Source organism: Gracilinanus agilis, chromosome 1 (genome assembly GCF_016433145.1).
Source record: "Gracilinanus agilis isolate LMUSP501 chromosome 1, AgileGrace, whole genome shotgun sequence".
Lineage (NCBI taxonomy): Eukaryota > Metazoa > Chordata > Mammalia > Didelphimorphia > Didelphidae > Gracilinanus > Gracilinanus agilis.
Window position 1 is genome coordinate 791,147,297 of NC_058130.1, and position 24,452 is coordinate 791,171,748.

A 24,452-nucleotide genomic window follows, 5' to 3' on the forward strand; every position below is an offset into this window, starting at 1 on the left:
ATAGAAGGCAAATTATTATTTTGAGGAATGTTCTATTTATTCCAGGGTCTTATGGGCTGTTTATAGGAATGGGTGCTAAATTTTGTAAAAAAACTTTCTGCATCTATTGAGATATCCATATGATTTTTGTGGATTTTGTTATTAATATGATAAATTGTGGTGATGATTTTCCTAATGTTAAACCAACCCTCAGTCCCTGGTTCAAAACCCACCTGCTCATGATGAATAATCCTTGTGATATATTGCTATAATGTTCATGCTAGGATTTTATTTCAAATTTCTGTATCAATATTTTTTTAGGAGACGGGTCTATAATTTTCTTTCTCTGAATTATCTTTTGACCTTTGTGCTTTCACAGAGGACCTCAAACTCAGAGTAGGAGTAATTAAATGTGCTGCAAGCTTGTGCAGAATATGTCAGCATACTTGATTCCAGAAGGAGAGATGTCATGTAACAGAATTTTACCCCATTCCATGAAAGGGACAGCCCTGCCCACCATCCCATTAACCATGTTTAATGCAATTTCCACATCTATAAAATTACTTTAAAAAAAGGAAATGGAAAACCTAATAAGGGCCAGGATGAATCAGACATGTCTGAAATGCCTGAAAAACAAAAAAAATTATTGATAGAATAATTGATGGATTCAACTATGCAAGGTGGAGTGGTGATGATCTTATCAATGATGAACAAAGAAATGGAAGATAAATGTGGAGCACTAAAGACCGAAAGATAAAAGGGACATTTAAAAAATCTTCAGTTAACAGGATGCAAATAGGGTGCTGTCACTAAGATAGAGAAAACTAGAGAACTTTAAGTGAAGTTTCAGTGAAGTGTGTGCAAGTAAGTAGGATTCAGGTGTTCTCAACTTCATGTAACATAGATATCCAGATATGATACAGGTCATTTCTTAAGCACCTCTTCTGACTTGAGAAGGAATTCTGATTCAGTGTTCCAGATGTAAGGAAGAAAAGAGGAAATAAATGAGGAAAGGATTCTTTGATTTTGTGAGCTTATCCATTTATTAAGTAATGGATATCAGTTGCTGAACAGATCAGGACAAGGTCCTCTCAAACATCTTATAGCTGGACTTTAACTACAAGGGGATATATACTTTTATATATTAAAAACAATTAATCACATGAGACCAATTAATTATAAAATCTATACAGTATAAATAATCTGATTTGTAATTGAGTGGAAGATTAGAGAATTTTCCATATTGGAAGAGGAAGAAGGAAAAGGTGCAATTTCCTAAAGTCAGGAAAAGGGGTGTTTTACTCCTCCTAAGTGTCTTTATATAATCAAATAAACATAAAACAACAATTAATTGATCAGTATCTGTATGATTTTAAGATAAAACACATAGGCTGCTTGAGATGTCTAATTATGAGAAAACTCCTTACATCAGTCTTAGTATCTGACTTTATTTCTGGTTAAGATAACTTAGGTATTTATTAATGAGTCTCTACAGATGATGTATAGGTGGCCCACTTTCCTGTTGAAAGAGGGCTACTTTCAAAAAATGTTTATACACTTTTTTCTGAGTTCCCAAAATTGAAAAATTTCTCATAGGAAAAAAAAAATTGACTAGCCTTATAATTCAATACTACGAGAAGTGTGCTACTTCCAGAACAAAGTCATCAGACTGAGTCAGGGTGGTTTCATGGATTTCCACAATTATCCATTTGCTAATCCTTTCAATTTCTCAAGAGAAATACTTCTTACTCTTGCATTATGTGACCTCAGAAAGATCACATAACACTTGGGAATAAAGATGCAGCCCAGTAATCCAGCACTGGAGGCCAGGATGGAGAAGATCTCCACCACCACCATGGCTTTACCCTTGGTGCTCTGGTAAGTGGGCAGGAAGGAGACCCACACACTGCAGAACACCAGCATGCTGAAGGTGATGAACTTGGCTTCATTGAAGGTGTCAGGGAGGCTCCTGGCCAAGAAAGCCACCGTGAAACTCCCCAGGGCTAGGAAGCCAATGTAGCCCAAGACGGAATAAAACCCCCAAACAGAGCCTTCATTGCATTCAATGATGATCTGATTGGGTTCAGAATGTGTGTCTGTGTCTGGAAAAGGGGGAGAGATTCCTAGCCAGGTGCCACACAGAGTCACTTGAATCCCAGAGCAAAGGACTACAATAGAGTTGGACACTCTAGGTTGCAGCCACACCTTACTTCTGCTCCCAGGTTTTGTAACCTTGAAGGCCAGAACTACCAAGATGGTTTTTGCTAAGATGGAAGAAACAGCCACAGTGAAGACAAGCCCAAATGTAGTTTGTCTGACAAGGCAGGTGGCTGCAGTGGGACGGCCAATGAAGAGCAAGGAGCAGAGGAAACACAAGGTGAGGGAGATGAGGAGAGTGTAGCTGAGGGTCCTGTTATTGGCTTTGACTGTGGAGGTATCACGAAATTTCACAAACACTCCAAGAATCAGAGCTGTCAGCACAGAGAAGAAAAGAGCCACACAGGCTAGAGCCATTCCTAGAGGTTCTTTGATATCCAGGAAGGTGATGGCTTTAGGGAGGCAGCGATCTCTCTCCTTATTGGGATACTCATCTTCAGGACACTTCATACAATGCTTCATATCTGTAGGGGACAAGAAGCATCTCATCGTTTTATGTTGAAAAATTCTCCCCATTATGAAACCTGAGAAACTGAGGGTAGAACATGACCATCAGGGTATAATTATAGCCACCTTGGTGTAGCCATCAAGGTAATTAAGCCCTGTTCTACTGTGTCCATAAACTTTTTAATTTAGAAGACCTTGATCATGCTGCTTCTCAGAANTATAATTTGTAAAAAGATATATTTAAATGTAGAACCATGTGTCCTTTATTTCTATATATTAATTCTTCTTTTGGAGGTGGACATAAACAAGTCCTCTTTTAAATGATATTTCTGATGCTGAATACAGTATTCTCTTGCTTTTACTATTTCACTCATTGTAACTTCATGTAGGTCTTTCCATTTCCTTTAATTAATTAATTCATTATTTCTTATGGTGCAGTAGTACTCCATCAAAACCACAGACCCCAATTTGTTAAGCTGTTACCCTACTGATGAGCATCCCTTCCATTTTCAGTACTTTGCCACCACTGAGACAACTGATTTTAAGTATTTTAGAAAATAAAGGTTCTTTTCCTTTTTTTGATGATAACCATAGGAAATTAACCTAATAGTGGTATTACTGGATCACAAGCTATACACAGTTTTATAAGATTATAATTATAATTCCAGATAATTCTCCAAAATGGTTGGATCAGTACAGAGTTCCACTAGTAATGTATTAGTGTCCCCAGAGCATTTGGCAGAATTTTTGAGGGAAGGGTGTGATTATGTTCCTTGGTACTTCATAGAAGACTGGTGAAATGTTTGTGGAAGGGTTGATCATTTGGGGCTACTTGGAACTCTATTTTGTGCTGGCATCTAAAATGGAATCAGGTCACAGACAGCCTTTCCCAAATTTTCTTTTGAGAAGGACACATCAGAGTTCAGCAGAGTTAAGAGAAGATTTCCATCCTCTATAAAAAAGCATTTAGGCCATAGTGAAAGAAAAAATATGCCTCCAAAAGGAGATAAATTATTGGGAAGGACCTATATGGATTTGTAATGGAAAAAGCCCAACTGGGAACCTCCTAGGGCCTGTAAAGCACAACCCTTGAAATTATAGAAAAACCAAGTTTATTGATATTAAGGAAACGGTAGATAAGGTCCTAAATCTATACAGCTCTAACTCCTCCCACCTTTCTGTGCTCCCCTCATGGCAATGCCCTTCTTGTCTCTCAAGCCCTACTTACCAGCTCCCTGATCTTATCTAGACCCCCAAAACTATCTGACTGCCAAAATATCACAATATGTCTCTAAACGGTCAAGGATACAGGACTCACAGATGTACTGTGTCTTTACCCAAAGCCTGGGGTTGGCTTCCTAGGTAAACCCAAAGTCCCAGATGAAAAACCCTTGGTTTACCTTAACCAAGTTGTCTCAGACAGGTTGATCTCAGGACTATAGGGATAGACAGTTTTCCTCCAAGGCAGGTCTCCACACCCAGCAATTTCCTAATCTTTCCAGTAGACTAGACTGTTCTCAGGAGATGCCAGAGCAAAAACTCCTCCCTTCCAGCTCAGAGAAAAGCCAATTTAGGAATGTCTGTTGATCTCACTTAATTCCCAAGATCCTCCTCTCCCAAGCTTTTCCTTCCAGAATCTTCTCCCAAGGTTTGTGTCTAAATTCTCCTCCTTTCCTCTTAAAGGCAATTCATGCATTTTTCCTATCCTTTATCTCCTTATCCTTACAATAGGAACAACAAATGGCTGCCTGGAGCTCAGGCATATATGGTTTTCTGATGATAGTTGGCCATTTTTTTCTGGATTTCTCCTCTCTATGTATTAACACTGTGCTTTTCTCTGCTACCCAATTCTATATTTCATCTCTTCAGGATCACCTGCTCTGTATCTGTCTTCCCATTTTTGGGATTCAGGGACTAGAATGCCTCTCTATCATTAGGGTGAAGTTCTTTACTCATGGTCATAAGCTCTAAGCCACTATGGCTATCTAAAGAGATGGTCAAACCATCACAATGCTGCCAGGCTCTTAAATGCATAAAGAAATAAATGAATTTGTATTGTGTCTACTCTGGTAACCTGGTTCTGAAACAAAGTCATAGTCCTTTCCCCATAATTAAAATAAAGAACGTTCTTTACTCTCTGATTTGGCTTTTAACTGATTTTGAGTCACAGGCCACCTACCTGTACCACATTTCTGTAGTAGGTTTATCTGTCACTAGAAAGTCATCTGTCTTAGGGACTATATCTGGTCATTGATAGGCTTCTCTGTCATTCTGTCTTCAAATGGCATCTAAGACCTGTTCTAGCTTTCAGTCTATAAATATTTCAATAATTAGTGGCACAGGAAGGGGATTTTCATTGTGAATTTCCTTCATCAGGGATTCTAGCATAATCAAGTGTTTAGGGGAGACAAAAAATTGTGTTTAGAGATATTTAACATGGGACTCTATCTCATATCAAATTATAATCCCCTTCATATGATTCTTGAAGACACACCTAAAGGCAACATACCATAAACTTTTCTTCAAACATTATCTCATTATCTATTATTGCTGTGAGCATGAGGCCTCACTAGGTATTGTAGTGGATAGAGTGCTCAGTCTGGAGTCAGGAAATCCTGAGTTTTAAATCTAGCCTCAGACACTTACTAGCTGGGTGACTTTGGACATGTCACCTAATAGGCATCTGTCTCACTTTTCTCATACTTAAAATAAGGAAAACACTTTCAAGAGTTGTTGAAAGAATCAAATGAAATCTTAAATGTAAAGATCTTAGAACAGTGCCTGGTTCATAGGAACTGAGAATTATGTGTTGATCATTATTGTCACTATTTTTAGTTGCAACCATCCGGATACAGTTTTTTTCCTGAGCCAATCATCCCAGCAGTCCCCAAAATTCAGGCTAAATTTCTCCATCTCTTACTCACATGTAGCAGTAAACTCCCACCTTGAACTTGCTTCCTCTATCACAGTCATTCTGCCTGCCTGAACCACTTTCAATTGAGAGTTCCTCCTTCAGACAGGGCTTCATCTACATTATCTTCTCAAACTTTTATTCAATTAGAAGTTTTATACACTGAGTAGCTCCATCTACTTCTTAATATATATATATATATATATACACACACACATATATATATATACAATCTGCATATGATCATAGATTTCATCCTATAATAGATGGTAGATGAATGTCACCTATAATAATCACTTCATTGTAGAAATAAAGGAATTAAGGACCACAGAGAAAAATGACTTGCCCAAGGTAATGCACAGATAATAAGTAGCAGAAACATTATTTAAACTTCTCATTAACTATTCTTTTTATTGAACCACTTTACCTTCCAAAGATCACAAGAGTCAAGATACAAAGGATTTCTTATGCCATCTAATATAATTTATCATATTACTATGGGGAAATATAAACACATGGAATTTATGTTGGACACAGGGTCGCTCACACAACTAATATATATATATATATATATGAATTTATGCAATTTAACTTCAAGGTTTTCCTGACTCCAGGCCCAGTGCTCTGTCCACTACACCACAATAGAGTAAATGGTACTTTGAGCAGTATGGAATAGCAGAGGTGCTAGCCCTCAGGTAAATAATTGCTCTATTGGAATGGGTAGGTGTGAGTAATTTTTTCCCATGATTATGAAGGTGGCAGAAGTAGGAGCCATGGAGTGCTCAATACTTGGACAGAAATCAAAGATACCATCATCTACACCCTCCAGGATAACGACCAGTCATCCTGACTTTTGCAGTATCACTAGGACTTTAATGATTGGGAGAGTGAGTGAAGCTAATGACTTTGTTCAACTCATTTTTACTAAAACCCAATTCATGCAAAAGTCTAGAAATCATTTGGGAATGTCATCAGTCCTCTTTAAAAAAGAACACCAACAACAGTATTGGGGGAAAAGCACTGCCCCAGAGGAACTAGGTGGGGATCCTGCCTCTGATTTTTATAATATCACCTTGGGCAAGCCACTTAACCCCAACAAGTCTCAGCAGCCCCATCCCGTTCTTTGGTTGTTCCTTGATTAATCAAATGAGGGAGTTGAACTAGATGGCTACTGAGGTTTTGTCCACCTCTAGATCTATGGTGCTACATATTAATCCAGCTGGTGATCATCCCCATATCATGCTGTGTAATACATGAAAGAAACCAAGAATATGAGATAGAAAATGAGATAGAAAATGAGATAAAAAATCTCCTCCCACCTTGTGGCTGCATATCTTGCTACCCTTTCATGGATGTTCCCATGAATTCTACATGACCTCAAGAGCCAAATGTCTGTTTTTTTATGTTTTAGTAACTTTGGGTAGGTAAGTTCATTTTAATACTTACTCATTTGTTTGGAAATCTCCCCTTCTGGGCATGAAGAACAGTCAAAGCAACAGATGGGCTCTCCCTCCCTTGGGGTTTTCCTGAATCCAGGGCCACAACTATCACTGCACACAGCCTGAGGAGCCTGAGCAGAAAGAAGAAAAGAAAATATTCATAGAATCTGAGCCCCTAACAACACGTGGTAAAGTCAAGTATTTTGTGAGAATGTATATCATTTTGAGCAAAGGAAAGAAATTTTATTTTATTAAGAAAATTATGGGATTTCTCCCAGGCTCTTAAATCAATGAGTATATGTGAGAAAATATCCACTACACGTGCATTCAAGAGATATAACTTCAATGACAATTCATCAGTAGTCTTTTGACTTTGGCTGAGCTACTCCTCTGCTTTGGGTTTCAGATTTTTCATTTGAAAAAAGAGATTTTTGGACTTCAAAGGTCCTTTTCAGGTATAACTTTCTAAAACTCTATGTGTAATCATGACCATTATAACATCCCTGGTGTTTAAAAGAAATGCAAAATAATGACCTAAAATATCAATATTTATTTTGTGTTCACATATAAGGTAAGACTCACAGAGTCAAAGGCTGTGATGGAGTTCATTTTTCAATGAAAAGCAAATAATTAATCCCAAAGTAATTTGCTAAATACAATTTGACAAACAAAATTGTTTTTGAAATATTCAGAAATACAATTAATTTCATAAAATAAATTAGCTAAAATCATTAGACAAAACTTTAGGAAGTCTGAATGACTTTCCTTTAGCTGAAGTCAAGTAAATGGAGAGTATGACATAATGCAGATTAAGAAATATTGCTCAGTGTGGAAACATTGGGTGCATTGACAGCTTACTACTTTTTTTTGGTCATCCTGGGGAAAAAATGGAAAGAGGAACCAGAAGAAGGTTTTCTCTACAAAAATATGGATATGAATGAATTAATAAGAACACCTAACATTTATGTAGGATTTTAGCATTTAAAATGCTCTTGGTTAAAATAAAAAAAGAAATATGAGGTTTCCATGATTGAAACACTGAATCAAAAGTGAAATTGTTTCTAACCTTTGGATCAAACCACACCATAGCCTCATTACAAATGGTAAAATCTTGACCATATGGAGAATTTGGAATAAACTGTCCCACTTTCACCAGGGTTTCAGTGTCATTGAGAAAGAATAAGTACTCCAAAATGTTATAATGAGCCTCAGAATTTCCAGTATCATCCAAAAACACATGGTCACCAGCACTGTTGTTAAAGTGGGTGCTCTTCAGAAAATTGTGGAGCTGAAAGGGAAGAGAAATATCATTCACTGGTGCACAAAGAGAGGAGTCTTACCAAAGTACAATGTATGGCCTATATAGGAGTTCCATGCCCTCATGGTCCAAGTGAGTGCTCTTGTTTGGTGAGAGTAATAAATATCTTGATTTTTGCAAGAACTAATATAGAAAGTAGACTCTGTATTCAGTTATGCTTTTGTGTTTTCCTGACTAAGGGCATTGATTTTTATTTAGACTTGTAGAACTTAAATAAATGTGGGCTGAAAGATGTGAATTGAATTCTGATTAAGAGGATCCATTCATCCTTGCATATAGCACTCACTTCACTCTAGATTGCAAAGAAGTCACATAATTCTCACACCCAGGCCTGCCCTAGGCTTATGTTAACAATTTGGATTGTAATCAATAGACATCATGTTGAAATTTCATTAAAAGAAAGAATGTCCTTTATATTTAATCGTATTTCATTAACACTCAATATTATAGGTAGCTTGTCTTTTTTTTTGCTATGAACTGAACTCTGCATGATGTCTCCCGCATCCATATTTTTGCCTGCTCTATTTCCCAATAGAATAGACTCATTCAACCTTTTATACCAAAATATTTAGAATAGAGTGCCTCATTTTTCTTTTGTATTTATTTTTAATACTTTTACATATGTACATATTTTCTTTAACAGTAGATCATTAGCACCTTGATAAAAGACACTCTTTAGTTTTTTCATTTTCATCTCCACTGTATAGCACATAGTAACTTTTCATAACTTCTTGGTGGTTTATAGTGTGGAATGATATTTAAAATTCCTTTTAGTTTGAGTGAAAATATTAGAAATAAAGTTCTCTGACCTAGGAATTCTTTTCAGACTTTTCCCCATTTGAAAATATCTACAAGATAAGAGGAAAGTCCATGATTCCCAGAAATGGATCAAAGGGTATAACTAAATAAATTTTTCTCTAGATATATCTTCGCCTAAAGCCCTTTTGAAGAAGTGGTGGCAATACCTGACTAAGGGCAGTGTCCTCTTTTTACCTAAGAAGTAAGATCGTGACCTTTACATCCATAACTAATCAGTTGACCAGCTTGTAAATTCTTCCTTCACATATCCCTACATCCATCTCCTTTTAGGGAGGCTCCTCATTTTCCCCTGCATTAATTATGTATAGTTTTTCACTTTTAAAGCCTTTCACAATCTTACCATAAGTAATCATTCAGGTATCATTGGACATCACTCCTCCTCCTGCACTCTGCTTTCTCACCAACAGGGTCCTTATTCTTTATCTCAAACAAGACACTATGTCTCCCATCTCAGAACTTTTATATTTTTTGCCTTACTCTTATCAAATCTGAAATTCAAACCCTGATTACTTCCAGAACAATGTTACAATTCCAGAACCTCCTTCTCCAGACCACCTTTGGTGATCTCTTTCCCCTCCAAACTATCAGTGCCTTGTCTTCCTTGAATTGCCTTGTTTGTGTCATTTCACTTTTAAATTTATAACCTCAGTACCTAGCATATGTTTGGGTACATATTTAGCCCTTAAAATACTATTTGATTCATTTATGGATTTGTTAAGAAACTAAATGACTATATAGTAGAAATTTTCAAAGTGAATTTGGGGAAGAAGTTTCCACATTGAAGAAAAACAAGTCTTTGATTCACTGATGTAAAAGCAGTACCTAACACAATAACTAGTACAGATGGGGCACTTAATGTTACCTGCCATGGTTGAGGTACCCAGGTTTCTCTAGCTCTAATTGAACTTCTCTCTGATGTCACCAGAAGCATTTCATGGAGTGCTCTGGCCACAACATGCACAGCATTGTAGATGGTGTAACTCAGACCAGACATTGCCATGTCAAAGATGCGCAGAGGAAGAGTTTCCAAGGAGGCATTGGGTGAGCATTCATTTAGCTCTTCATTTTCAAGTTTCTCCAAGTCTTGGAATGCTGAGCACCAGAACTCCTTCAATAAAGGGTCCTCTGGGTATTTGGCAGGGTTCACTGTCCTGAGAAAGGACTTGAAACCAGGAATCTCTTTTGTCATCCGGGAAAATGAGAGTGCTCCATGGAAACTGTAGCCATCATACCACTGGGGTCTCATGGTGATGTCCCACTGATACGTGGTGATCCAGACTTTCTTTAGCATATAAGTAAGAGTAGGCTGTGAATACCTGAGAATCATGAGTGAATCTGTGTCACCATGAATGATGATGACTCTGACTGAGGATTGTAAGATACGTGGCATGAACATATACTGAGATTCTGTGTGTCTTCTCTCACTGACTGGGAGCTTCTCAGTGTAGGCCAGGCAGATGTCATGCTTAATCATGTCCCCTTTTATGTTCCAGAGGAATTCTTCACCTTTCATATCATCTGTGGTCACGAGACCTATCCATGTCCATTCAAAATGTACCATTAACCTGACCATACCATGGTGCAGGGAAGAGTCCTTTTGGGCGATCTGGTAGAAAGAAGGAAACTGGGCTTTGTCACTCAGGATAGAATCAAAAGGCCCATAGCTGATCTGGATGGGAAAGAAATATAGGGCATTTTCATTTCTGCACCTTTCATATTATTGAGCAATTCCAGCAAAGTATACATTATCAGTAAATTATGTTGTGATAGAAGAAATGTGGTGGATTTAAGTATTCACTGCCTAAATTTGAAGAATGTCTAAATCAATTTACTTATTTGGCATTAAACTACCAAAGAGTCCCTTTACATATGTAGGAAAACAATAAATTGCCCTGCATGAAAAAAATACCAATATTATCAAGGGAAATTCTGACAATAATTAGGAAGGACCTAGAAGTAACATCTCATATTTTACTAAGAAGTAGTAATCATTGAAATCATTGAATACTATATAAGCAATACAAGTTAGTTATTGGAATTAATGAGCTATACAATATATTGAAGTAAAGAATCACAGTATCCTAAAGTCTGATAACTTTAAACACTTCAAATACTAGGGATAAGTATTTACTATTTATTAAAACTGCTAGGAAAGCTGGAAAACAGTCCTGCAGTATCAAGTTATAGGCCAAAATCTTATATAATATGCCAAGATAATCTGCAGGAAGGTGCATACTTAAACATGAAGGATGACATAAAAAAGGCATTTGAAGAAAAAATGAAAAATATCTTTCATATTAGTGGGTCATGAAACAATTCATGACCAGAGGATTGGGGGTCACAGAAGATAAATAGACAATTTTGAGAACATAAAACTATGAAGTTTTTGCAGAAACAATGGCAGGTCAGATAAAATTAGAATAGGAATAAGTAATTGGTGGAAATATGTTTAAATAATTTTCTTGAATAAAAACTGAATTTTCAAGATATCTGAGATATAGATTCACCAGGAAGAATAGTTACAACCAAATATAAATAATTAGAGAAATAAACAGGTAGTCTTCAAAGGAAGGTATGGATAAGGATCATTAGAACTCAGAACACAGAGAAATGTAAGTGAAAGCAACTATGAAGTTTTACCTCGTGTTTATGGGATTGGAAAAGTTGACAATCAAAGAAAATCACAAAGTTTAGAGGGGCTATGGGAACTTGACACATTATTGTGTTACTGTGGGATGGTTTCGTTGTCCCAGAAAGCAATTTGGAACTATGTCTAAAGTTACTAAATCATACATATCCTTCGATATAATGACAATATTAATTTGCATGAACTTAAAAGAGCTTTAAGTAAAGACCAATGGGAAGAAAACTATTTATACTTCTTCTTTTCATAAAAGCAATGAATTACTATGAGGGTTTCCATTAATTTGGGAATAATTGAATGAGTTATGATATGTGAATATGAGGAAATATTATTACTTTGAAATAAATGTTGAATAAGATAATTTCAGAAAACCTGAGAAGACTTGTATGAACTGATGTGAAGTGAAGTACACAATAAATGTAACATTCTAAGTTAAATGGATGAATACTTACAATAATATGACATGCTCTGATTAGCAGCAGAACTATAATACTTAAATAATACTCCCTTAGAAAAAGATATTAAAAAATAAAAAGAAACTTAACAAGTCACTGGTAATCTACCTAAGAAAAAAATCTCCAAAGTCAGATGGATTCACAAGTGAATTGTCCAAAATATATGAAGAACAATTAATTTTAATACTTTATAAACTGCTTGATAAAATGAGGAAAAAGGGAGACAAAGAAAATTTGTTTTATGATACATTTTGCTACTACATAAATTGGGAAGAGAAAAATACATAAGAAAATCCTTAATAAATATTGAAAGAAAGAGTTTAAATAAAATATTAGCAAGGAGACAACTGCAATATAACAGGAGATCATGCATTATAAAAATAGGGAATTTATTCCAGAAATGGAGGACTGGTTTAATATTAGGAAAACCAACAGGATAATCAGATATATCAATGCCAAACCTCTCAAAAATCAAAGGATTTTTTGTCATCACCTTGGTTGCCATTTCTTATGGTGAAATACTATTTTATTACACTCATATAACACAACTTGTTTAGTTATTCTGTAATGTATCTGCATACCTTCAGTCCAGCTATTTGCCACAAAAACCTCCAGAAAACAAGAATGATTTTGTGCAAGTAGGTTCTTTTCCTTTATCTTTCATCTCTTTGGCATACTGACCTAAAGGTGGTATTGTTGGATTAAAGAGTAAATCTATAGAGTTGTGACAAGATAAGGAACAAGGAGATAGGATGTAGTTCTAGCAATGACCAATACTGTTGTGAGAAGATGGAGCTTTCCCAGAATCATGAAAAATTTCCCTACTGATAAATGGTCAAAAGATATGAACAAATAGTTTTCAGAAAAAGAAATCAAAAATCACTATTGGTTAAAACAACTGTGAGGTATCACTTCATAATTCCCAGATTAAGTAATGTGAAAGAAGAGGGACATGAGAAATGTTGGCAAGAACATGGAAAATACGGACACTAATTCTTGTTGATGGAGTTGCATCTGATCCTACTCATCTGTAGACTATGTTTGAAACTATGCACAAAAGGGGTATAAAGATGTGCATAACCTTTGATTAAGTATGTATGTGGAAGTGAAGGGATTCGAAGACTTACTGTATATAGAGAGATTAGAGGAGAAAAGGCCAATGTGTTGATTATGTGGTTATGACCATGAGTTAGAGGGAGGAAGAAAAGGCTGACTTGAAGAGAAAAAGAGAATTATGGAGTTTGAGGAGTTTGGGGATTGGGAAGTAGTGAGCTTAGGTCTATATCGCAAAGAGATTTTTAAAAAGGAAAAAGTCCTTTAAGAAAAAAATTAAAGCAACTTTGTGTGAAGGCAAAGAATTGGAAATTGAGGGGATCCCCATCAACTGGAGGAGAGCTGAACAAGTTACAGTTTATGATTGTGATGGAACACTACTGTCTTTAAGAAGAAATGAGCAGCATGCTTTCAGAACAAACCTAGAATGGCATGAATTGGTGCAAAGTGAAGTGAGGTAAACCATTTGTAAAACATTGCATACAGTAATATCAACATTGTAAAATAATAAACTATTTTTAAACATTTATTAATATTTATTTTTTAGAAAAGTTAAGATGGTTACATAATTCATGCACTTACTTTCCCCTTCACACCCCAAACTCCCCCCTTCCCCAAGGCTGATGCGTATTTCCACTGCTTTTAACATGTGTCATTGATCAAGAACTATTTCCAAATTGTTGATAGTTGCATTGGTGTGGTAGTTTCGAGTCTACATTCCCAATCATGTCTGCCTCAAACCATATGTTCAAGTAGTTGTTTTTCTTCTGTTTCCACTCCTGTAGTTCTTCCTCTGAATGTGGGCAGCGTTTTTTTTCCATAAGTCCCTCAGAATTGTCCTGGGTCATTGCATTGCTGCCAGTACAGAAGTCCATTACATTCTATTTTACCACAGTGTATTAGTCTCTGTGACCAATGTCTTTCTGGCTCTACTCCTTTAACTCTGCATCAATTCCTGGAGGTCTTTCCAGTTCACATGGAATTCCTCCAGTTTATTATTCCTTTGAGCACAATAGTATTCCATCACCAGCATAACCACAATTTGTTAAGCCATTCCCCAATTGAAGGACATACCCTCCTTTTCCAGTTTTTTGCCACCACAAAAAGCGCAGCTATAAATATTTTCGTACAAGTCTGTTTATCTATGATCTCTTTGGGGTACAAACCCAACAATGCTATGGCTGGATCAAAGGGCAGGCATTCTTTTATAGCCTTTTAAGCATAGTTCCAAATTGCCATCCAGAATGGTTGAATCAGTTCAAAACTTCACCAGCAATGCATTAATGTCCCACTTTTGCCACATCCCCTCCAGCATTCATTACTCTTCCTTTACTTCATTTTAGCCAATCAGCTAGGTGTGAAGTGGTACCTCAGAGTTGTTTTGATTTGCATTTCTCTAATTATTATAGATTTAGAACATTTTCTCATGTGCTTATTGATACTTTTGATTTTTTATTTTAAAATTGCCTATTCATGTCTCTTGCCAATTTATCAATTGGGGAATGGCTTGATTTTCATACAATTGGTTTGACTCCTTTGTATATTTGAATAATTAGAACCCTGTCAGAGATTTTTGTTGTAAAGATTTTTTCCCAATTTGTTGTTTCCCTTATGATTTTGGCTACATTGTTTTTGTTTGTACAAAAGCTTTTTAGTTTGATATAATCAAATCATTTATTTTACATTTTGTAATTTTCTCTAACTCTTGCTTGGTTTTAAAATCTTTCCTTTCCCAGAGACCTGACAAGTAAACTATTTTATGTTCAGTTAACTTATTTATAGTTTCCCTCTTTATATTCAAGTCGTTCACCCATTCTGAATTTATCTTGGTGTAAGGTGTGAGGTGTTGATCTAAACCTAATCTCTCCCATATTGTTTTCCAATTTTTCTCAGCAGTTTTTGTCAAATAGTGGATTTTTGTCCCACAACTTGGGCTCTTTGGTGTTATCATACACTTGCTTGCTGATGTCACTTACTCCAAGTCTACTCCACTGATCCTCCCTTCTGTCTCTTAGCCAGTACCATACCGTTTTGATGAGCACTGCTTTATATTACAGTTTAATATCTGGTACTGCTGGCCCCCTTCTTTCACATTTTTTTCATTATTTCCCTTGATATTCTTGATCTTTTGTTATTCCAGATGAACTTTGTTATAGTTTTTCCTAATTCAGTAAAAAGTCTTTTGGTAGTTTGATAGATATGTCTCTAAATAGGTAAATTCATTTGGGTAGAATGGTCATTTTTATTATGATAGCTCGTCCTACCCATGAGCAATCAGTATTTTTCCAACTGTTTGGATCTAGTTTGAATGGTTTGGAAAGTGTTTTGTAGTTGTTTTCGTATAATTCCTGTATTTGTTTTGGTAGTTAGATTCCTAAGTATGTTATATTGCCTAGGGTGATTTTAAATGGTGTTTCTCTTTCTACCTCTTGCTGCTATGATGTGTTGGAAATATATAGAAATGCTGATGATTTATGTGCATTTATTTTGTTTCCTGCAACTTTGCTAAAGTTGTTGATTATTTCTACAAGCTTCTTAGTTGATTCTCTAGGATTTTTAAGTAGACCATCATACCATCTGCATTGTCTATTTTGATACTTTCAATTTCTTTTTCTTCTCTAATTGCTACTGTTAGTGTTTATAGTATGATGATAAATAATAGAGGAGATAATGGGCATCCTTGTTTCACTACTGATCTTATTTGAAAGGTTTCTAATTTATTTTCATTGGATATGATGCTTGTTGATGATTTTAGATACATACTGTTTATTATTTTTAGGAAAGGTCCTTCCATTCCTATACTTTCCAGGGGTTTCAATTGGAATGGGTGCTGTATTTTGTCAAATCTTTTTTCAGCATCTATTGAGATAATCATGTGATTTTTGTTTCTTATATTGTTGATATGGTCAATTATGAGCATGGTTTTCTTAATGCTGAACCATCCTTGCATTCCTGGTATAAATCCCACCTGATCATGGTGGATGATCCTCTTGATTACTTGCTGCAGTCTCTTTGCTCATATTCTATTTAAAATTTTTGCCTCTATGTTCATTAGGGAGATTGGTCTGCAGTTTTCTTTCTCTGTTTTTGATCTACCTGGCTTTGGAATCAGTACCATATTTGTGTCATAAAAGGAATTTGGTAGGACTCCTTCTTTGCTTATCATATCAAATAATTTGTATAGTATTGGGATTATTTGCTCTTTGAATGTCTGATAGAATTCACTTTCTTTTTTTTATTAGATTGACTAGTACTTTGTCTATTTTATCTTGTTTTTTTCAAAATACCAGCTTCTAGTCTTATTTATTAATTCAATAGTTCTTTTACTTTTGATTTTATTAATTTCTCCCTTGATTTTTAGTATTTCTAATTTAGTTTTCATCTGGGGATTTTTAATTTACTTGCTTTCTAATTTTTTTCATTTGCATGCCCAATTCATTAATCTCTGCCCTCCCTAATTTGTTTACATATGCACTCAAGGATATAAATTTCCCCCTGAGTACTGCCTTGGCTGCATCCCACAGAGTTTGGTAGGATGTCTCTTCATTGTCATTCTCTTCAATGAAATTGTTGATTATTTCTATGATTTCTTCTTTGACTAGCTGGTTTTGGAGAATCATATTATTTAATTTCCAATTAGTTTTTGATTTGCCTGTCCAGGTGCCCTTACTAACTATTATTTTTATTGCATTATGATCTGAGGAGGTTACATTTATTATTTCTGCTATTTTGCATTTGTTTGCAATGTTTCTATGCCCTATTACATGGTCAATCTTTGTGAATGCACCACGACATGTGCAGCTGAAAAGAAGGTATATTCCTTTTTATTCCTATTTATTTTTCTCCACATATCTATTAAATCTAATTTTTCTAGGACTTCACTCATTTCTCTTACCTCTTTCTCATTTATTTTTTGGTTTGATTTATCTAGATCTGAAAGAGGAATATTTAGATCTCCCACTAGTATGGTTTTACTATCTATTTCCTTCTTGAGCTCTGCCAGTTTCTTCTTTACAAATTTGGAAGCTATGCCATTTGGTGTACACATATTGAGCAATGTTATTTCCTCATTGTTTATACTGCCTTTAATCAGGATGTAATGACCTTCCCTGTCTTTTTTAATCATATCTATTTTTAGATTGCTTTTGTCACAAATCATAATTACCACTCCTGCCTTCTTTTTCTCATTTCAGGCACAAAAGATTTTACTCAAGCCCTTTACCTTAAACTTGTGTATGTCCACCACCTCATATGTGTTTCTTGTAGACAACATATGGTAGGATTTTGTTTTCTAATCCACTCTGCTATTTGCTTCCTTTTTATGGCCAGTTCATCCCATTCACATTCAGAGTTATAATTATCAGTTGTGTATTCCCCAACATTTTGGTATCCTCTCTTAGTTCTACCCCTTCTTCTTACACTATTTCCTTCTAAACCAGTGGTTTGCTTTATGCCAGTAACCGTTGTCCCATTCCTTGATTTACTACCCTTTCTACACTCGCTCTTATTATTCTCCTCTTTATTTTTAAGACCTAATGAAATCCCTCCCCCTTCTTCTCCCTTCCCTTTTTTGACCTCCCCACTCCCCTGCTCCCCTTGATTTATCCCTTCTGACTTTCTCAGTAGGGCTAGATAGAGTTTTATATCCTAATGGATGAAGTTACTCTTCCTTCTCAGGGTTAATTACACTGAGAGTAAGGTTTAAATATTACCTCTTAATGCTCTCTTCCTCTCCTTCTTATGGTAGTATTTATCCCCTCCCCTTCCCATGCCCTCTTTGTGTGTAATAGAATATCCTATTTTTCTTATACATTCAAGTTTCTCTTGGTGTCCTCTACTATTCTCCTCCCTCTTCCCCCCATATCATCTTAGACCATTTAGTATTCCAACCTCTCCCTATGAATAATTCTTCTAATTACTATAATATTGAATACTATAATGGTGAATAGAGTTCACTACAGAGCATTATACATAACATTTCTCCACATAGGAATACAAATAGTTAGATCTTACTGGTGCCCTTAAAGAGGCAAATGTTAAAAAATAAGAGTTTTCTTTCTTTCCCTTCTATTTCTTATTTACCTTTTCATGTTTCTCTTGATTTTAGTGGTTGGATATTGAACTTTCCATTTAGTCCTGGTCTTTTCTGTGCAAATACTTGGAAATCTTCTATCTTGCTGAATGCCCAAACTTTCCCCCTGGAAGCATATAGTAAGATTTTATGGGCAGGTGATCCTTGTTTGTAGACCCAGTTCTCTTGCCTTTCTGAATATCATATTCCAACACTTGTGGTCTTTTAGTGTGGAGGCTGCCAGAACCTGTGTGATCCTGATTGGTGCTCCTTGATATCTGAATTGTCTCTTTCTGGCCTCTTGTAAAATTTTTCTTTTACTTGGAAGCTCTTGAATTTGGCTATTATATTCCTGGGGGTTATCTTTTCTGTGTCTAGTGTAGAGGGTGATCTATGGATCCTTTCAATGTCTATATTGCCCTCTTGTTGTAGAACTTCAGGGCAATTTTGCTGAATAATTTCTTTTAGTATGGAGTCCAAATTTCTATTAATTTTGGCTTTTTCAGGAAGACCAATGATTCTCAGATTGTCTCTTCTAGACCTGTTTTCTTGGTCTTTCACTTTCTCATTGAGTTTTTTCATATTTTTTCTATTTTATCAGTCTTTTGACTTTGTTTTATTTGTTCATGCTGTCTTGAGAGATCATTAGTTTCTAATTGCTCAATTCTAGCCTTTAGGGACTGGTTTTCCTTTTCAATCTGGCCATTTCTGGCATTCAATTTGCTTAGTTCATTTGATTTCTGAGCCTCACTTTCCAATTGCAAAATTCTGCCTTTTAAACTGCTATTTTCTTGCCAGATCTCTTCCATCTTTCTCATCATCTCAGATTTGAACTCTTCAGTAGCTCGTGGCCAGTTTTCATTGTTTTGGGAAGGTTTGGATATGATTACTTGCTTGTTCTCCTCTGCTGTTAGCTCTGTTGTCTGGGTTTTATCTGCGTAAAAGTTGTCAGGTGTTACAGATTTCTTCTTGATGATCTCTCTCTTTTGGGGTTCTTGTATCTGGCTTACCATTGTTAGCCCTGCACCATCTCAGGTTTATCCTCTCACTCAGGGTCTGTCTGGGCCCTTTAAACTCCTGAGGTCTCAGGTCTAGTTGTTCTCAGGGTCAAGCCTCCTGGTGGACCCCTTGCTTGTTCCTCTGCCTGAGGCTCCTTTAACAGTCTCAGGGCACTGCTTCCACAGTTGTGCACCCCTCTGCACTGGGTCTCCACTCAAAGTTCTGACCTGCTCTCAAGATCTGAGTCTTCACCTGTGCTCAGGATTCGTTTCTGGGCTTGCGTCCACACCCACACTCGTGCCTGCTTTCAGGGTCCGTGTTCAAAGTCCACATGTTCTTTAACCTCTTGGGGCATTAAGTCTTGCTACTCTCAGGAGCAGGCCCTGGTGACCCCAGGCAGCTGATAAGGACTTAATGCATGCCTCAAACTTGCTCTAACTCTTGTGTGCTGGCTTTGGCACTGTAGGCAGTGTGGGGTGGGTGAGGGGGTTGCTCAACTCGTGTTTTAGTGAGAGCTGTTTCACCCCTTTATAGCATGGAAATGCCCCAATTCCACGTAACTCCAATGCTGCGCCCTGTTGTGGGGTCCCTTCTCTCCTCTAGATTCATGTTTTTGTCTTCTTGAGGAGTCCTATATGTTTCGGTTAGGAGAGGTTAAGCAGCTGCTTTTTATTCTGCCTCCATCTTAACCAGCTCTCAAAACAATAAACTATTGATTACAGTTATTCTTGCAATACAAAGATCCAAGATAATTCAGAAGGAGACTTGAGGCAAAAATGTTGTCCAGCATCAGATGAAGAGTAAATCAAATAGGAGTGCATATCAAAGTAGATTTTAAAATTTTTCTTAATTTTTCTTGTTTTCCCCCCTTTGGTCTATGTTTTCTTTTCAATAGAATTACTAAGTGAATATATTTATCATAATTGCAAATGTAAAATTTCTATCAAAACACTTACTTTTTCAAGGTGTAGATAAGTAAGGGAGCAAAGAAAATAATTTGGAACTCAACATTATTAAAAAAGGAATGTTCAAACTTTTTTATATATAATTGAAAAAAATTGAAGATATATAAAATATATTAAAAAGAAAATGAATCCCACAATTTGCCTATTTTCAAGCTCCTTTTCCATACTTTCCTTTTTCTCTTCAAGACAGTCATTTATTCCTCCATGTAATCCATTCCTAGCATCAGAATCACCTTTGAATGGCACCTCTCCTATAATCTCTCTAATATACAATTCGAAGTCTTGTCACTTCTACATTCATAACATTTCAGATTAATTTTATCAATTTTACCTCTCTCCATTACTCAGGTCTTGCATGACCAGTTGACTATTAGATGGCATAAACTGAATGTCTTACATGCATCTTAAATTCCATAGGTCCCAAGTTAACTCATTATTCCCCACCCTCAAACTAACCCCTTCCCAAACCTGCCCTTTTTAAAAATTTCCTTATTTCTGTTGAGAATATGAATATTCTCCTAGTCATCTAAGTTTTACAATTTTTCATCCTACACACCCTACTGAACTATAAGACAGGACATTTCTGTTCTCATCTTAGTTCTGCTTCCAAGGACCTGCTTAACTTAGGGAATGCTGCTGCCCAGGGTAATCTTCAGAATCTGCTGGAGATAGCCAGTTTGTTCAAGCTTATATCTAGGATACTTAAACATGCCAAAATTTGAATAATAAAATCTGTCTTCAGTTTATAGTCTGGTCATTACTAAAGGACACTCTATAACTCCCAATACTTAGTGGCTTGAGAAAAGCACAGAAGGTAATTGATTCAGTATCCCCCAACCTGTGGAAACTTGTAGAGTTCAAGTAGGGTCCCCATCTGGATAGACAGAGCTGATGTGGCTCCTCCAATGATAGCCACAGACTTGTCCTGCCCACAGCAGCTATAGTTAGGGATGAGCTGGCTCTGCCCAGACATCCATCTCAGGGAGCTCTCCAAGGTTCTCTCATCACTGTGGTAGGCATTGTAAACATGGAATCCTAGGGAAGAAATATTAGGCAACAGATTGGGGTCCCTGTTGATTTCCTCCACAGCAAATACCAAGGCCAGAACCAGCTGGTAATTTTTGTGCAGCCACCTGAGGGATAGAGAGTAGGAAACTAAGAACAAAATAATAAAAAACAATTCATTACAGTCAGGCAACAAGCAATTTTTAACACTTAATATATATCAGGCACTGTGCATGATGCTGGAATAAAAAGAAAAGAAACATTCCCTCCCTCAAGGATCTTCTAATTGGAAAAACAACATATGCACAAATATTTCCTTTCAGTTCCTTAAAGACCCTGTCTTTGTTTAAGACATGACTCAAGCATAAAGTTGCAGATCTTTTTCATTAATCTTGATCTTCCCAATTTCTTGTGCTTCCATTCCAAATGATCTTAGTGTAAAGAGTGCCAGACTTACAGTCAAATCCAGTTTCAGACATTTAGTAGTTTTGTGACTCTAGGCAATCAAATTAACTCCGTTTTCTCAGTTTCTTCATATGTAAAATGAGGTGGAGAAGGAAATGGCAAACCATGGCACTCCATTATCTTTGCCATATAAACCTGAAAGGGACTTGCAAAGTCTGCAATGCAATTAGAATCACTGAAAGCAAGATTATATTAAAACAGATTATATTCATGTAATGTACATTTTATAGTAAAATATACTCCTCTTCTTTAAAATGTAAGTTCCTGGTAAGTTGGGATAGGTTCTTTCTTTGTGCTTATTTCCTCTCAGCTGCTTCTAGAAAGGTACCAGGTAAATAAAAGTGCCTAATAAATACTAGAATAATTGATTCTTCAGGCAAACCATTCCCATATTTTTATTCCTTTCAATTAGAATTTGGATTGTAAGGAAGTTTTGCCCCATCAACACCCTCTTCCTTTGCCATTATCTACAACTCAGTCAAAATGGATGTTTTTCAGGAACACTTAAAAAACTCATTAGGTGTAGAGGGAGCAGGAGGACCCACCACTCACAGCAATCAGTGAGAACCAACTCTGAGCAAGAGGTGAAAAAGGACAGAGAATATAAAAAGAAATTCAAATAATATAGTGAAATGTAATAGAGACTTTGTTTCCATATTTTGACTGCTGAATGAAGAAGGCAGATGACTGGGAAAAACAAGAAATGAAAAGTGATAATTGATAAAGTCATATAACGGTAGATACAGAATATGAAGAAACAGAAACTCATAGGGGAATATTTAGTAAACCATTAGCTATTTTTACAACTTTTCCCATTCTTTCTCAGCTCCCATCTTCTAGCCATGTGCATATATTCACTCTAGGACTTCCAAGGTATTTCACGATGATAGTGCTAGAACACAAACATCCCTGAAGAAGGATCTGGATTTTGAATGCCAAAACTCTGGTTCTTGAGTCAATGTTTTTGACCATTTAGTTTTTGTTTTTGAATTTCAACACTTTAAAATATTGCTATATTTCATAATTTCCCAGAGGCAGTAAATGAAGAAGAAAACATTAAAATCGACCACCCAGAAAGTTGTCGGTACTACATGTATTCTGTACATGATAGCAGACACTAATGAAATTCCAAAACCTCAGGTGGTAGGTGCTATTTTACAGGGGAAGAAATTGAGACCTAAAATATTTAATAATAATAATAATAATAATAATAGCTAAAAGTTATATACTTAGTAAAGTAGTTTACATGTATGATCTCATTTAATCTTCACAAAAGCCCTGAGAAGTTGATACTATTATTATCTCAAATTTATAATGGAGGAAAGTGAGGCTCAGTGCAGTTAATGTGGTTCTTTGAGATTTACAATATGCTTTTCATATACAATGCCATTAAATCAACCAAAAGGTAGTGCCAACTGGTTGAATCATCTACTTACATCTGGCAGAGATCCCAGAGAGAATGTGAGAGAAAACAGGATGAAGCCCCTTCAAATAATACTTTTTATAAATTTCACAATGAAAAGAACTTCAAGAGATAATAAGGCAGGCACTTACTTATAATCTCTACAACTCTTGTCAGGATGACTTTGAAAGAGACCTGCTCCTATGTCATTGCTCACTTCTACAGAATGCATGGGGAAAAAGCTCCCAATAATTAGGTCTCCATCTCTGGAGTGACTGGGACTGTTTTTTAAGAAACAAATGGCCTTCTCTGTCTTGAGCACAGAAAGTGAGAGCTGGAGGAGCGTTACCATGACAGGAATCATATGAGAAATTTGTCTCTGAATTTTGAATGGCATCACTGTGAACATCAGTAAAGTCCCAAGCATAGAGGTAGTCAATTAGTGGTTATCCTAACACAAGTTCACTTCCTTGGGGCTTGTCTTGATGGTAAAGTGTCCAGGACCTAAAAAATTACTTGTTAGTGCTAATACCTGCAAATGCACCAATGGATATCCAGGAAGAGTTTGTTTGAGGGAGTAATGGAAGGAGGGGAGTATTTAAGCATCACAGTTTCTTAGATTAGAAACTTTATTAATTCTCTTGTTTTTAAGAGTGGATAGGTGCCTGCCTTTTCCCTGACATCAGCCTTTATCCTGAGCCAAGAAGCTCTTGGGAAACATCTCTACCTGAGGCATCTCCAGCTGTGTCACTGAGTCCAACAGTAGAACCAAAATAGAAAGGGAAAAATATGTTTTTGAATCTCTCTCCCTCTTCCAGGTAAAGCTCATGGGAACTGAGAAACTTTGAGTTAATTAAGAAGCTTACTTCATCTGTTTGTAATGTTTCTTCCTCCTCAACTGGTGACCCATGGGTGTCCCTGTATCATGAAGTGGCCATATGAACTCTGAGGCTGACACAAGGTGTTACATCAGGCAAAATTCTTTCTGAAGTTATTCAAGGCTTCAGGCAGAAATCACTGTTAAGTGGTGAGATCAGAAACTCTCAGCCATAACAGACCAAGAGGCTACAAGTATTTTTTTATACACTCATGTATTTTATTAGTCAACATATATCTAAAATACAATATTACTTTTTTCTTTGTCATAGTATATATTATCTGAATGGGATTATAATTTGTATTATAACTGTAATTAAAATGTTTTTATAGATAATACTTAATTTAGATTCCTGTAATTGAAAATTCACAAAAGCATCATCTCTGATTAAGATTCAATGGCTACAAATATATTTTTAAAAAATTATATCTCAGTATCTTAAATGT

The 24,452-nt window shown here is 36.1% G+C and overlaps 1 protein-coding gene across 1 annotated transcript; it reads right to left on the reverse strand.

Annotated features, from left to right (window-relative positions):
* Positions 1-1,680: 1,680 nt before the first annotated feature.
* Positions 1,681-23,493, reverse strand: LOC123232481 (vomeronasal type-2 receptor 26-like). Its single transcript, XM_044658933.1, has 6 exons — positions 23,282-23,493; positions 21,096-21,390; positions 9,933-10,739; positions 8,000-8,221; positions 6,941-7,064; positions 1,681-2,600 (listed from the first exon to the last, which is right to left on the reverse strand). The coding sequence occupies exons 1-6, from the start codon at positions 23,491-23,493 to the stop codon at positions 1,681-1,683; spliced, it is 2,580 nt and encodes an 859-aa protein (XP_044514868.1).
* Between the last annotated feature and the right edge of the window lie 959 nt (positions 23,494-24,452).

Coding starts and splice junctions, on each gene's coding strand:
- LOC123232481 (XM_044658933.1), bottom strand. CDS start 23,493: ATGATTCCTGTCATGGTAACGCTCCTCCAGCTCTCACTTTCTGTGCTC. Junction 21,391..23,281: donor AAGAGTTGTAGAGATTATAA/GTAAGTGCCTGC, acceptor TCTATCCCTCAG/GTGGCTGCACAAAAATTACC. Junction 10,740..21,095: donor AACTCTACAAGTTTCCACAG/GTTGGGGGATAC, acceptor TTTCCCATCCAG/ATCAGCTATGGGCCTTTTGA.